The sequence below is a fragment of the Pseudonaja textilis genome, chromosome 2 (genome assembly GCF_049901715.1).
Source record: "Pseudonaja textilis isolate UNSWEBS1 chromosome 2, rPseTex1.2, whole genome shotgun sequence".
Classification (NCBI taxonomy): domain Eukaryota; kingdom Metazoa; phylum Chordata; class Lepidosauria; order Squamata; family Elapidae; genus Pseudonaja; species Pseudonaja textilis.
The window spans coordinates 228003725-228019539 of NC_141991.1; the positions used below are offsets into that span (position 1 = coordinate 228003725).

Genomic DNA, 15815 nt, shown 5'->3' on the forward strand with positions numbered 1-15815 from the left:
TATGTGCAACCCAAAGAATGTCAGCTGACAGGTGAGAAGGTGAGCTTTTTTTGCAGTAGACCCTGTTATGTGGAACATCCTCCTTACAGAGATTAGAATGGCCCCAACCCCGTAGGCATTCTGGTAAAGCTATGGTTATGGCTATGTTCCTAAGCCTGGGTTACTATATGAGCCAAGGTCCTACCTCCTGGCTATATTGTTAATAGGCCAAATATCTTGCTTTGTATATATTTCAAACTTTTAATGTTCTTACTGTTTCAATACATTTTACTGTTTTATTGTTTTAAACTGTTTTTAAGGTTTAATAGTAATATATGTTTTGAATTATGAGACACCAAGAGTCAATTGCTGAGATGGATGGCTATAGAAATCTAAATAAATAAATAAACCTATTTTTCATGGTATTTGGTTAAAATTTTGAAGGTTATATTATGTGCGGATGGGGTTATATGTAGAGATATATGGTACTTTTCATCTATTCAGGAATCAGAAATCACTAATGCTGAAAAACAGCAAAGACAACAGTACAAAACAATTGTAATTTGAACATAAAATACAAACACAAGAAAACACACCAACAAATTAACAAAATTTTGTTAATTTTGCAATTAACAAAAATGTTCAGAATGACCATATTTACGAATTCATGTTATCTGACTGCACTAAAACTTACAGAGCCATTAGAAGCTTGATTTCCATCGCTATTCTGCTATGTAGAAATGAAGATAGGTCATACCCTATGCTCAAAATAATAATAAAAAAAACATCAAACTGGTTTGGTCTTAAAAATTCCTTCAAACCGAAGTTAAAAAAGAGCTAATTCCTCACACAGAGATTTAAAAGCATAATAATAACTGTCTCTTAAAAAGATGATTATTTCTACCACCATTTTCTTTTTCAGATATTGTTGGTTACAGAAGGATATTTAATAAATTATTAGAAACCAGATAAATTATTCAGAAAGAATTTACCATATTTTTCGCACTATAAGACGCACCTGACCATAAGATACACCTAGATTTAGAGGAGGAAAACAAGAAAAAAAAATACCAGGCAGAGCCTGAGAGGACCACAGATAGGTGTCCTCTCATGTGCCTATTGACTCCTGCCTATTGACTCCTGCACTGCGGAAAAGAGACAGAAGGGGCAGGCAATGACAAAGACAGAAAAGGCGGGATTCAACACTGTAAAAGGACTCCACCGCCATGGGCCGGCTGCTATTCACCAAAGGATCAACATCAATGCAAAGACATTTCCATCCACTTTGGGGGGGGGGGGAGTGCATCTTATGGAGCGAAAAATAGAATATATCAATGATATCTTAAAGAAAAATTGTGCAATATAGGATAGTATAGTTCATTTTCATTGACACTAGATCTGAAGGACATAAGAGACAACGTTTTTCCATATCTTATACTGCTTCTCTTATGTCAGCAGAAAAAACCGATCAGAAATAGAAAGGAGCCATAATTTTCTTAAAATAAACAAATCTTTTGCAATCCTAAAGTATTTCCAGATTAATTCATCATTAATAACATTTGTCCCAAATTTTATATGAATGTGATATAATGATTAAAGAATCTTTTAGCAAAAGCAAACAACAATAATAATAAGAAATCCATTCAAATGTAATTTTTGCCTAAATACATAATATGGATTTCTTGTATGAGGCTAGCTTTGATAGTAATCTGAAAACTGCACCTGTGATTTTGGAGTAAAATGTTTCTGACAGGACTCCTGTATTCACAGTAACTTATACTAGTCCAACGGTACCCCAAAGGACACCAGCTGCCTATGATTAACAACAGTACTAATGCAAAATATCCAGCATACATGTATGAAAGCCACAAAATATTTCCCTTGTTTGATACATTTAAATTTCTCTTTAGCCCACTCACTTTTGTAGCTGCTGGTTCCACTAGCCGCTGGCGATGCCGGATTGAGCTGAAATGGCTCTTCGGGGGTATCCCTTCCTGACAGTGAATAGAATGCATTGGGTTGGGGGTGGGGGTCGAGAATACAAGACAGGGAAAGATGAAATATGGGAAGGAAGGAATGGTAAATGATTGGAAAAGGGAAAGGGAGAGTATTTAACTAATATATATATGTAGGTATATATATATATATATATATATATAAACTATGTTTCTAAGAATTTAATACCAATAAAGGAGAATATAAAATAATATAACAATATTAATACTGAACAAATGTAGATACTAAGTACTATTCATACTATAATTGATATGACCACAATTCAGCCAAATCATGTGACTCTTCCTCTGCAGCCAAATATCTTCATACTTCTCAGTTAAGGATATACATTTATATGTACTTGTAGTAGTTTTTTAAAAAATCACAGAACATTTTACTGGCCTCATGTAAAACTTACATATATAGTATGGACAGAACATGGTGAAACAAACTGTTTTCAGGCTGTCAAAGAGTGCAAGAAAACTGTATACTTCCCTTATTTATTCAGTTTATATACTGAATATATATTAATAGAACCTGGATTAAAAGAAGGTGAATGTGATTTTAAAATTGGGGAAAGAAGCATCAATAACCTGCCATCCTGGCAATACCAGATAGTCAAAAATGCAAATGATGTGCAAGCTCTAGTGGAGCATGGTGAAAAATGGGATAAAATTAAATGTAAATAAAACCAAACTAATGATAAGTGCAACAACCACATTACAATTGACAACAAAGATATCAAAGTGATATGTCAACCTGCAAAACGACTTCAACTGATGCTATTCCTTCTCTTGCTTACTCCTACTTTGTTTATTGGTTGCCATTCATGGGGAGAGGAATGGGGGAACTTAAGAATGTAGTGCCTCAGCTGCTAGTCAAAAACATTTACTAGCTGGTGTGTGAACCAAGGCCATGTCAACAGACACCCCAGCTGAGCGGGAACCTATGGTTGAATTAACTGGCCCATGCGATCTAAAAGACACAGGGGGGTGGGGAATTTTTATTCTTTTAACTATCCCTAAGCGTGGGAACCCTTTAGAGCTAGCTGCACCTTTCTAAATGCTGATATGATTGTACTCAATAAAGGGCTTCTTAAACCTGAACAGTCAAGAGTTTTTTATTGTCATGAGTTCATTACTTGGACGGATGACAAATGGATAGCTTGTGCCTTACTAGCACTTGATAGAGAAGACATGAAAGCTTGGAAAAGATCTGCAAATGCCATGATTTGCAAACCTTTAAATACCTACAAAGAACAGAATTGTAAAACCAATGGTATTCTTCTGTGATACTCTACGGAAACAAAAGATGACCATGAAGCAGCAGGATAGGAAGAATATAGATGCTTTGGAACTTTAGTGATGGAGAAGAACCCTGAAAGTAAAGAAGATAGCCCAAAACACAATAAATGAATCACAAATCAACCCAAAATTGTCACTCAACACACACACAAAGCGGATTCGAATTATCCTATTTCGGATGCATTATGAAAAGACCTAGCTCTCTAAAGAAGTTTCTAATTCTTGGAAAAATAGAAGGAAAAAGTAGAGGACAATCAGTAACAAGAGGGGTGGACATAGTTACAGTGGTGATGAGTGCACCATTGGATGACCAGGCTTAGGGATAAGATTGTCATGAAGAAAATCTATATGGTTTCTAAGAATAAATAATGACATGATGGTATTCATAAGCTAGATGGATTATATATTTTCTTCAGCTCTAATTAAACCAATATCATTCATTATTTATACTGACATCCATTACTGCTTAAAGGTTCATTGCGCCAATATACTTAATCAGGATGACTGTTTGTCTTTATTTTGTCCATTTCCATGTGGATGACCTCAAATGAAGGATATTCACCATTATATTCGCCATGGCTATCTTTATGAGGCAATAAGTGAATAATTTCTAGATGAGATGTTATGATCTATAGTTACTACATACATTATATATAAAGAAAATGCCACAAGTACAAGAAAAATAATGTATTCATCTATTTATCTATCTATTCTAAAAACTTATATAAAAATCAAGTTATAACATTTTTATAACTTTTCCCACTTTATATTGTAAAATAGGCATTTTCATGGCTATGCATTTTTATAAAGCTACTATGAATTTTCCAATAAAAAGGAAAGAGCTACTTTATCCTTTATACATTTCTTAATGTCATTCTGCTGCACGGGAAGTCATAATCCTGGGAAAGATGCAGCTGATACAAGAAGTTGCATACAGATTCTATAACAACTCCCCTCATACATAACAGATATATGGTATTTTTCATCATCAAATCCAAAATACTGCAAAGGCCTAATTGGAACTGACTTGATCACTCTGGGGAATCATCCTTGCCAGATAAAAATCAGGGGAACGCTACTTGATTCTCCCAGACATTACAGCATTCTCATCCTGTTATATTCATTCCCTTTTCATTCCCATACTACTTTAACAACTATATTAAACTAAATATAGAAATAAATCTGCTGAAATAGATTTAATGTACAACACTACACAAGGCAGCTCTTTTTCCCCTCTATCAACAACTAGTGAGATATTTAGAAGTGAGTATTCTACAACACTGCTTGCCTCTGGTAATGATCTGGATGGGAACCAATAAATTAAAGCCCATGCCAGCAAAATGGAGGTTTTGTTAATAGATGGCTCTTCTATCTGGAGAAAATAGATTGGAATGGATAATCATGAGCTTCCTATTTTTCATTTTAAAAATCAGCAGAGATATTATATGAAAAAAAGATTGACAGCTTTTGAAAAAACTTGAATAATTTAAAATATTTAGAATACTTTAAATATTAAACCAGAAATATTTTGAAAGTGATACGTTTACAAGTGGACCTCTCTATCTTTTCAAAAGACTCATTTAGTGAAAAAATGAATTAGGAGTTTTTGTTTACTAATCTAAGCTTGTAAAAGTTCAGATGGCAACTATCCATTTATTTTTGTACCTAACTATCTTTTTCTTCTGTCCTTTTAATTATTTTTTCTGCTGCTGTTTGTTTCAACTACTATATTTGTAACTTCATATAGTATGACTCAGATCTTTTATTTGATGCTTCTAAACTATTTTAACAATTTTGCAGTGTTTCCAGAGTTTTATTTCTGTTTTTTTATTTTATATCCCTTGGAAAACTTCAATATATGACAACTTAAAAAATAGAAATATTCAAAACATTCTGTCTGGCCTTTAAAATATAAGACTATTCACTAGATCTACCTGTTAACATTTCTTATGGACAAAAATAAAAGCTGATATGCCTTTTTACTCTTTCAGAATTTTCAAAAATGTAATTATTTGAAGCAAAATGTCACAATTTTGGGGCATCACTACTGCCTCTCTATAAAATGATAAACCTTATTCTAGTATCATAGGAACTCCCACAAATACACAGTTTAGTTTACTCTAATCATTAACTTCTTTCCTAAGAGTCTGATTTGATATTATAGGCACCAATATATTCTAAAATATATTCCAATATTCTGTTTTCTCAATATTCTAAAGTTGTTTTAGTGAAAATTTATACATCATTTTTGCAATGCATTCAAATGTATAGGAATTTCAATGTAAAATCCTGAATCACTCTTCCCCTCAGTTATAATCATTGTTTTTATTTAGATGCAGCCTAGAAGACCTAATCAGAGCAAAATTCATTTTTTACAGATTGAATGTAATTCTTCCAGTTATCTGTACAAAATGAATCAGCTCTATACTACCTACAAACTACTAGGAACTTTCTAAATCAAGGCTAAAGTTTTGGTGTGCTTCATCACTTTTCTGAGAGCACAAATGCTTCCTTCGCAGTTTCTAATAAATATACAAGAACATTTATAGAAAAAAATCAAGGTAGATAGATAAGCTGTGTGACTTGACAAATAGCCTCTCCAAGAAGTACTTAAGCTATTTACCTTCTGCTGGACTTTTCTTACTAGAGGAAAGTCAGATGCTTATAAATCAGTAACTCATTATACACCTTCCAAAAGAAGTGGCTGCCAAACAAGGAGATTCAGGTTTTGATTGAAGAAGAAAATCCAAAACATTTTTGACAAGTTGAAATACTTAAACAATAGGAGGTCTTTCATCTGTATGCAGGACCAAATACAGTATAAGGATCAAATCTCAGCACCTGAGATGACTACCACTATAGAGGCTATATGAAAAGCTGACAGATAAAAGTAGCAGAAAACGGAAAACTCAAAGACCACTGCCATCAAATATGTAACAACATGAAAATAAAGCAATGATTTAAATTAGAGTAATGAGTACTAGATAAGTGAGCATCCTGCCAATCCAGTGACAGAAGACTGGTTAGTGGTACAGGAAAAGGGTTTAGCAGTCCACTTGGAGAAGGCTGTAGGTTGTATATTTATGGATTGAGCCAATGGGTTTGAGCAAGGAACAATATAAACAAGGAAGAGAAAGAGGGTGTTATAGCTCACCCCCAACCTAGCAGGCATTTCCCCCTTCATAGCCTTCAGGCACCAAGACAGAATCAAGCATAGTGAATGCTACTTCAGGCCTGGGGCCTGAAATCTGTTATTCTAAGCATTCACCCAAACTCAGTTCAATAACAAACCTTCCCTCAAGCTCAATTTCATAACAAACCTTCATGAACAACACAAAGATTTCTCTAAATCGCAGATGTCAACCTCACAGCATCATGTTGCCGTCACATGACATTTTGTGATATTTTTTTCCATTCACAGAGCTGGGATAGGCATGGCCTGCACATATCTGGCCAGTTTGACACCCCTGCTCTAAATAATCGCTTCCTTAAAATCCTCCTAGAGCATAACTCCAAGATTTGATTAAATGGCATATGAAAAAAAAATTAATTAAGAAAAAAAAAGATTTGATTAAAAAAAGGAATTGATCAATTTAAGATAAACACAATGAACATATGATGTTTGAAGGCTCCATTACAGGGCTCTGTGCAATAATAAAACTCATATGTATGAATCAGAGACCACAATGACAAAATAAAAATGCAATGTAATCCTATTCAAAATATCCTCAGATTATTTTATCAAGACATATTGCTTGATAATAGATTTGACATGAAGGAACATTAAGTTTATGCTTTCCTTTCAAACAGAACACTAAATAGTCAGTTTGGTAACATATTGTACACATTATCAAGAAATGTTAGTGCAATTACAAAAAGGCATTAATGAGAAGTACGATACAGGCTACAGACATTTAGTTTGGCCAAATGCCACATACTCTAGCTATTAACTTGGCAGGTTTTGCTTCTGTTACATGAGGATACTAGATTACAGAAATAGGGAAGCCATGGGGATTGTGTTAACCCTTTTGTGATGCTTAATAGCTTTAATAATAGCAGGATGGACAATTAAAAAATGAAGAGCCTGGAGAAAACTTGGCAAATGTGCTAAATGTTTCAAAAACGTAAGACAAAGCAAGCAAATACACTGTTACCTGTACGCCAACAAAAATGAGGACTCAATGGACATTAAAGGCATATCCAATTAATTTGAGAAGTAGAGCCACATTTTGTTCAGAAGTACAAACTTCTAATAAGCAATTTAACTGAGAAGAAATAAGAAAGATAACTAAATTCAGCAGTGTACTGTTCCAGTTTTTCCAAACCATTTTTCAATGAAGGCCAATTTACAAACATTGCAATTTATTTATGTACTTATGTACCAATAGAAATAGAGCTAAGGTAGCTGGGGTTAGTTCAGTAATGAAAAAAACAAAAACAAATTGACATAAACTGATTTTTTAAAAATAAAATAAAAGAGGTCTTTACCAACTTCTGAAATGCTCCTAATTAGTATATAACTTTTCTTTGGGATAAGTCAGGTATGATTTTTTTTTTTACTGGCCAGAAGTCAGACATAAAAAGGAACATAAATAAAGGTTGGTATAGAAGAAACAAGGATACAAAAGGTAATGGGCGTTGGTAAATTTACCTGAAAACGCCCTTTCTATAGATGCTGCTAGAGAGCCCAGGATGTGTTAGACTCCTCCTGATGACATCATCAAGCTGGGTCTGTCTTGTATAAAAAGGACTGCCTATGGGAGTTTCCCCCCAGCTTTGGCGAAGGTACTTGACAGACTGTAGGAAGTGTCTCTAAAAGCCAAACAGAATCTTTAACATTAACATTAACACATCTTACCATGGTCCGGACAAAATAAGGGAGGGACTGGGCTCTCTAGCAACTTCTATAGAAAGGGCATTCTCAGGTAAATTTACCAATGCTCATTCTTCTAGATGCTGCTGCGAGAGCCCAGGATGGGACATACCAAAGCCCGCATGTCCACGGGAGGGTCCTCATCCGGCAAGTCTCTCCGAAGTTGGAACCACTCTGTTGTGTAGCGGCGGACACACGAGGCAGACACAGAGCTGAAGGCTAACATTGCTTTATTCGAAGCATAATGGGTTGCCGCGGCTGCTGAGGCTGGGCTGGCAGCCAGCTGGCGGCAACAGCTGATGCCGTTTGACAGCTCCTTTTATAGCCGGCTGTAAAACGGCATCGACCAATGGGAGCGATCGGCGCTCCCGCCAGGAATGCGGACCAGATTGGGGACTGTAATTAGTCAGGGAACACAACACACTCACTGAAGCATCCGTCTGCCAAAAGCCGCACTCCTCGAGGCATAGGAGTCCAGACAGTAATGTCTGAAGAACAGAGACAGGGAGGTCCACATAGCCCTCTGCAAATCTCCACTAGGGGTGTCTGGGTGGCCTATGCAGCTAAAGTTGAGGCACTCCTAGCAGAGTGTGCCTTTAGGCCCTGGGGTACTGGAAGGGCTCTGGTTAGAAGGCCTGTGCAATGCATGCCATGATCCACTCCTCAAGGTGGGAGGAGAGGCTTTGTTGACCCCAATGGGAAGGGGAAAGGACACAAACATGGTGTCAGTTTTGAGAAATGTAGAGGGACATCTGATGTAAATTCTAAGTGCCCTGCTAACATCTAGGGTGTGCCACTTGCACTCTAAGTTGTGGAGCGGAAGGGGACAGAAATCAGGTAGCACTATGTGTTGGGATCTGAAGAACCCAGTATTAATCTTAGGTACAAAAGGTAGAGTCTAGATGTCTTTCCTGACAGACAAGGCTGCCAGGACTGAAATCCTTCTAGAAGGGGTGATCACTACCAGAAATGCCACCTTACAACACAAAAAACTGCAAGGGAATTGACCTTAGTGGTTCAAATGGGCCCTTAGTCGGCAACTGCAGTACTTCAAAGAAGTCCCATGTGGGATCTCGATGACCACTGGAGGCCTCAGGTTTGTAGCACCCTTCAGAAACCTGCAGACCATGGGATGTCTAGACAAAGATTCCACTCCCCCCAAGGATAGAACAGAGGACAAGGCTGCAACCTGCCTCTGCAGAATGTTAGGTGAAAGTCCCTTGTCTAGACTCTCTTGGAGGAAGTCCAGCATCTGGCAATTAAGGCCCCGGAAGGGGCAATGTCATACTTATGACACCAATCGCTGAAAGCCTTCCAGGTTGCATCATAGATGCTGTTGGTGGAGGGTCCCCTGGAGGCTTGGATAGTTCTTATTACTCTGGAGGAATGATAGTTCCGGATCAGGGATCCCCGCTCAATCTCCAGATGGCCAACTGAAGCCACTGGGGCTTTGGAAGCAATATTGGCCCGTGTCTGAGCGACACTCTGTCTACCAGAATCCTCCCAGGACTGGAGATGGAATGGTTTACTAAGTCTGCGAACCATGGCCTCCTGGGCCAGTGAGGGCTACAAGTATAAGTTCTGCTCTTCTGCCCAGTGTTTCTGGAAGACCACCGGAATCAGGGGCAGAGGAGGAAAGGCATACAGGAGTTCCCGTGGCCAAGGGCTGCGTAAAGCGTTCATTCCCTCCTCCCCCAAAATCGCACACCTGGAGTAGAACCTCGGGAGTTGCGTGTTGTCCTGGGAAGTGAGAGATCCACTGCTGGCAATCCAAAGTGCTCCAACAGCTCCTGAAATAAATTGGGGTGCAAATGCCATTCTGCCTGGTCAGTGGTGGCTCTTCTAAGCCAGTCAGTCTCAACATTGGCCCCGCCTGCAATGAGCTCAGCTCTGAGCAATACCTGGTGTCTCTCTGCCCATAAGCAGAGTTGATCTGCCTCTAACATCAGGGGTTCTGAATGTTTCCTGCCTTGGCGGTTAAAATGCACCTTGGTTGACACCTTGTCAAGCAAAATCAGGATGGCCCTATCTGAGACAGCATCCTCTAATTGTGTCAGGGCCAAATGGACCACTTGAAGCTCTAGCCAATTAATATTATGGGCCAAATTTGCCTGGTACTATGGTCCCTGGACCACCCTGGATTGAAGGTGGGCTCCCCAGCCATAGAGACTGGCATCCGTGGTCAGCACTAACCTGTCCAGTTCCTTGAACAAGAGTCCCATGGAAAACACCTCAGATGACCCCCATCAAAAAGATTTAAGGACCAATGGAGTTAATCTGACTTGAAAGAGGAACAACTCCTACCTGTCTTCTGATAAGGTATAAGAAACCATTGGAGCGACCTGGCATGGAATCTAGCCCAGGGCACTATATTAATGCATGATATCATTTTCCCCAGGAGCTTGGAAAGCGTAGCCAGGGGCACTCTAGGGTTAAATTTTATATGTATTAACTGATACTCTCCTGACATTCCTGAGACAAGGACACCTTGCAGGAAAAAGTATCCAATACAGCTCCCAGGTGGAGTAAGGAATTGGTGGGAGTAAAGTGGCTTTTTTGGCCTCTTTGACAGAGAAGCCGTGCTCTTGGAGAACTTGAAAGGTGATATTCAAATCTTCTGCTGCCCTAGATGGGAAAGATGACTGGACCAGTATATCGTCCAGGTAACACTGGAATCTTACTGGGATTCCCCTAATAAAGGCTAGCAAGGCTGCCACCAGCTTAGTAAATTATCTGGAGGCTGAAGAAAGTCCAAGGGGCAAGGTCCTGTATTGGTAGTGTCCCCCATTATAACAGAACCTGAGGAGCTGTCGATGGGTCGTAAGTTTAATGGAAGAGAGGAGATAGCCCTCCCAAACAGTCTCTAGAATAGAATGCAGCATCTGCATTTTAAGGCGCCTGAATGGGATAAACACATTCTGAAATGTTAGGTTGAGAATAGCTCACCACCACCTCCCCAGGCCTTGGGGACAACAAAAAAACAAGAAGAAAACCCACGTCCCCATTGGAGTTCAGGGACTGGTTGAATGGTCGTAATGTCAACTAGGTGTTGAATGGCCGATTCCATAAGGGCCCTTTTTTGAATTGTCCCAAGAGATGGGGCAAAGCAGAAAATTTCCTGGGTGTGATGATAGAAATTCTAGTTGTAACCCCGACTTTACTGTATTGAGTACCCAGGCGTCCGTCGTTGACTCCTCCCATTTGGATGAGAAGATGGCCAAATGACCTCTGATGGGAAGAACGAGGGATTATTTAGAGCAATGGAATGAGCGACCCCCTCCCCCACGAAAGGGCCGTTTATCCGCAGTTTGTTGTTGTCTGCCCAGTATGTCAGGACGTTGCTCTTGGAGCTGAGAATACGCTCTCTGCGGCTTGGAGAAGTGTTATGTCCTGAGGACTCAAGGAGTTCTCACTCAGGTCCACTCACTTTGTGTGGGCGATATTCCCCCATTCCCATTGGTTGGTTCTCCCCAGCAGCCAGCTATAAAAGCAGGCTGCGGGGTCCAACTGGTTGCTGATTGTTGCGAGCCAGTTCCAGGCTTGGCAAGCACAGTCACCCTTTATTTGTAAAATAAAGTACTGTTGCACTCATGCTCTGGTTCAGCCTCTCATTGCTCAAACTTAACACTGGCGACGAGGATGGGATGGCTACCAGATGCACCTTGCAACCGCTGAGTCACTAGCCACCGATCCACAGCCCAGAGAGAGCGATCGGCTGGCGATAAGGGAAACGCTGATCCGCAGCCAGAGAGAGCGGTCAGCTAACAAAACGAGCGATCAAAAAGAGCAAACGCAGATCCGCAGCCAGAGAAAGCGGTCTGAGTCAAAAAGTTAGAAGCGTCTGTAGCCGCTTGTTAGCCCCGCTACGGGAAAGTGAAGCGTTGCAGCCGCAGCCGCTCTGCATTTGGCGCGAAATTCAAACGGGTGTCATTTGAATTTCGAGCCAGTAGGAATCACAGCACAGCGCTGTAGAGAGTCACTAACGCCCACTTTTTGGCGCGAATCTAGACACCTCCAACGGCTAGCAGCCTACGTGGTAACCCAGAGAGAGAGAGAGAGAGGTTAGCAAAAAACCTCTCCAGAGCTGATATCACTAGTAACTCACGAGCGCTCGTAGTCCCAGAGAGATTTTTTCCCGCAGGTAGCCCAGCCGTTCCAGCACCATGAGTTCCAACCCAGTATTCCCAGCGTTTAAACCAGACGAAGAGAAGTGGGAATCGTATAAGAACTGTTTCAATCATTACATCGATGCGGTCGGCCTGGCGGATGCGGGAGAGCATCGGAAAAATCCTATTTCCTAATCTACTGCGGAGCCACTGTTTACGATACTGCCGCAGCACTCGTAGCGCCGAGAGAATTAAAAACGCCCGTGGTCCGAGTTGCTTGAGATCCTCACTAACCACTACGCTCCCAGACCTTCACAAATCGCCAGGAGGTTCACGTTCCGTATGAGGAAGCAATCAAGTAAGGAGACCATCAATCAATATATGGCCACCCTCAGAACAGCAGCCCTGCACTGCGGGTTTGGAACATACCTGGAGGACATGCTCCTCGATCAATTAGTTTGTGGGGTCAAGGATCTCAACCTACAGAGGCGACTGCTAGCTAAAAAAGACCTCAACCTTGCGCAAGCGGTAGAGGAGGCCCTAGCAGCCGAGCTAGCAACAAACTCAGCCACCGAAATTCAGGGCCCAAGTGCCAAGCTAGCATCGTTCCCAGTCCATTCCGAAGAGGTGGAAGCGGAGGAAGCCCGCAACGATGAGAACGATGTCCATCGCCTCACCAACGACAGACGGTCGCAGGTAGGGGCCAAACAAGAATACACCGGTCCACCCAAGCACATCACGCTGTGCCTAGCCTGTGGGGATCACATCAAAGGGCCACCTGCAAGTTTAAAGGAGCCGCTTGCAACAACTACCATAAGAGGGGGCACATTGCGAGAGTCTGCCAAGCCCCCAAAGCGCTGCACACAGACCCCGTCCTCGCACTCGGGACCACAGAGGCAAGTATTAAACTGTCGCACGCACCGCCTTGCCAGGCGTACTGGCCACACTGTTAGTAAAATTTCTCTCTCCGTTTCCCTAGAAGGTAAACCGTGCCACATGGAGGTTGACACAGGGTCAGCGCTCTCAATAATCTCGTGGAACACCCTCAAGAGACTCCTCCCCAGCCTATCTACTACCCGGCTTCAGAGATGCCAGTTCGGTCTGAAGGACTACCAGGGGAAGGCCATTCCCGTGATCGGCAGAGGCAAGTTCTTTGTCAGTTTTAGAGCTTTTAAAGGCCACCTACCTCTAGTGGTAGTTAACGGCAATCTACCCACCTTATTGGGGCTCGATTGGTTTCCCCACCTCGGCCTAGGGTTAACAGGAGTCCATGCTGTCTCAACCTCAGACACTGACTCCTTATTCGCTGACTACGCAGATGTGTTCAGCGAGGAGCTGGGGTGTTATAATGGAACCCCATCTCGTTCACCGTTGACCCCAGGCAGTCCCAATCAGATTAAAACCATGTAGAGTTCCATTTGCTATTCGACCAAAACTAGACGCTGAATTGGATAAACTACTAAAACAAGGGGTCATTGAGCCAACAGATTTCGCCAAGTGGGAGACGCCCATTGTCACACCCTCAAAAAGATGGTAGCCTGAGAATTTGCTCGGACTACAAGACAACAATCAATAAATATTTACAAGTTAGCGCCTACCCTGTGCCCGTCATTCAGCACTTATTGCACACATTCGAACCGGGCAGTATTTTTGCTAAATTGGACATGTCTCAAGCATATCAACAGTTCCCTGTTGATAACCAAACAGCGGAACTTCAGACCATCGTCACTCACAGGGGTGCCTTCCGATGCAAGCGTCTCCAATTTGGCGTAAGTGTTGCCCGGGTATTTTTCAGTCCCTCATGGAGCGGATTTTACAGGGCCTCCCTGGTGTAGTACCCTACTTGACGACATCTTGGTCTCGGCCAGGGACAGACCCCAACTCTTCCAGAGAGTGCGAGCAGTGTTAGAGAGGTTCAGACAGCATGGCCTCAAGTTAAAAAAAGAAAAATGTGCCATTGCCACTAGACAGGTGGACTTTCTGGGTTATAAAATTGACGCCTCTGGCATTCACCCCCTGGAGTCCAAGGTTAGGGCGATCCACGAAGCTCCCACACCGACCTCCAAAACGGAGCTACAAGCTTTCTTGGGGCTCCTAAACTTTTATGCATCCTTCTTGCCCCATAAAGCCTCAGTAGCCGAACCCCTACACAGATTACTAGACAAAAAGTCACCGTGGCACTGGGGGCACAAAGAAGACCAGGCGTTTAACGCCGTCAAATCACTACTTACGTCAGAGGCAGTGCTCATCCAATTCGACCCCAACCTTCCTTTAGTACTGGCAGCAGACGCATCCCCTTTTGGAATTGGGGCGGTCCTTAGTCACCGACTCGCCAATGGCGCCGAGGCCCCCATCGCTTTTTCTCCAGGACGCTCTCGGCCACGGAGCGAAATTACAGCCAAATAGACAAGGAAGCCCTAGCAGCTGTTGCAGCCGTGAAAAAGTTTCACGAATTCCTTTTTGGCCACTTCTTGAACTGGTCACCGACCATAAGCCCCTCCTGGGCCTACTGGCCGGCGACAAACAGACACCTCAAGTCCTCTCCCCTCGGATGACAAGGTGGACACTTTTCCTAGCAGCCTACTCATACAAACTTATCCACCGCCCGGGCAAAACTCTATCCCACGCTGACGCGCTCAGTCGCTGCCCCTTACCCGCTCCGGCTGAAGACCCAGCTCCTGTCAATGCCATTTTTGAAATCACCCAGTTGGACCTGCCCATCACCGCCCTTGACATCGCCGCCAAAACCAAGGCAGACCAAACGCCGCCCAGGTGCTCGACTGGGTGAGGAGGGGTGGCCGGGAGGCAACGTTGATAACAAATTCGCACCTTTAAGACTCGCATGCAGGAGATGTCCAGTTTGCAGGGTTGTCTACTGTGGGGCACTCGAGTGGTCATTCCGACCTCGCTGCGTACCCGAGTCCTGGAGGTGTTGCACGAGGGACACCCCGGCATTGTGAGAATGAAGGCGTTGGCACGCAGCTACGTGTGGTGGCCAGGTCTAGACGAGGACATTGTCAATTGGGTAAGTTCCTGCAGCATTTGCCAGGAATCCCGTCCTGCTCCCCCATCGCCACCCCTACCAGATGGGAGAGCGCCAGCGCCCTTGGTCTAGAATCCATATCGATCTGGCCGGCCCGTGCATGGAAAGATGTTCCTAGTGGTCGTGGGCGCTTATTCCAAATGGATAGACGTGGCACAGCTATCCACGACCACCACACTAGCAATCACCAACGTGTTAATGCGCCTGTTGTTCACACATGGACTACCCGACTCCTTGGTCTCCGATAATGGCCCACAGTTCGCATCAGTAGAATTCAGCCGTTTTGCAGCCAACCTAGGCATTCGCCACATTTTCACAGCCCCATTTCACCCTGCGAGTAATGGGTTGGCTGAAAGGGCCGTCAGGACCACCAAAGAGGCCCTCGCTAGGTTTGGCAGAGATGACTGGCACCACAAACTCTCACGGTTCCTGATGAGCCAGCACTCAACCCCTGTGCAGTCACCAATAAGTCCCCAGCGGAACTTCTGATGGGCCGGCGCCTGAGGACTGTATTA

The 15815-nt window shown here is 42.5% G+C and overlaps 1 protein-coding gene across 7 annotated transcripts in view; it reads right to left on the bottom strand.

Moving 5' to 3' along the window:
- Positions 1-15815, bottom strand: part of MAST4 (microtubule associated serine/threonine kinase family member 4) — a 210049-nt gene that overhangs the window by 116735 nt on the left and 77499 nt on the right. For 4 of the 7 annotated variants that reach the window (XM_087927216.1, XM_087927213.1, XM_087927212.1 and 1 more), the window contains exon 4: positions 1899-1973. The exons of the other annotated variants lie outside the window; for them this stretch is intronic. In XM_087927216.1, the coding sequence (XP_087783342.1) occupies positions 1899-1973 (75 nt within the window). The remainder of the gene's footprint in view (positions 1-1898; positions 1974-15815) is intronic. 7 annotated transcript variants of the gene reach the window in all.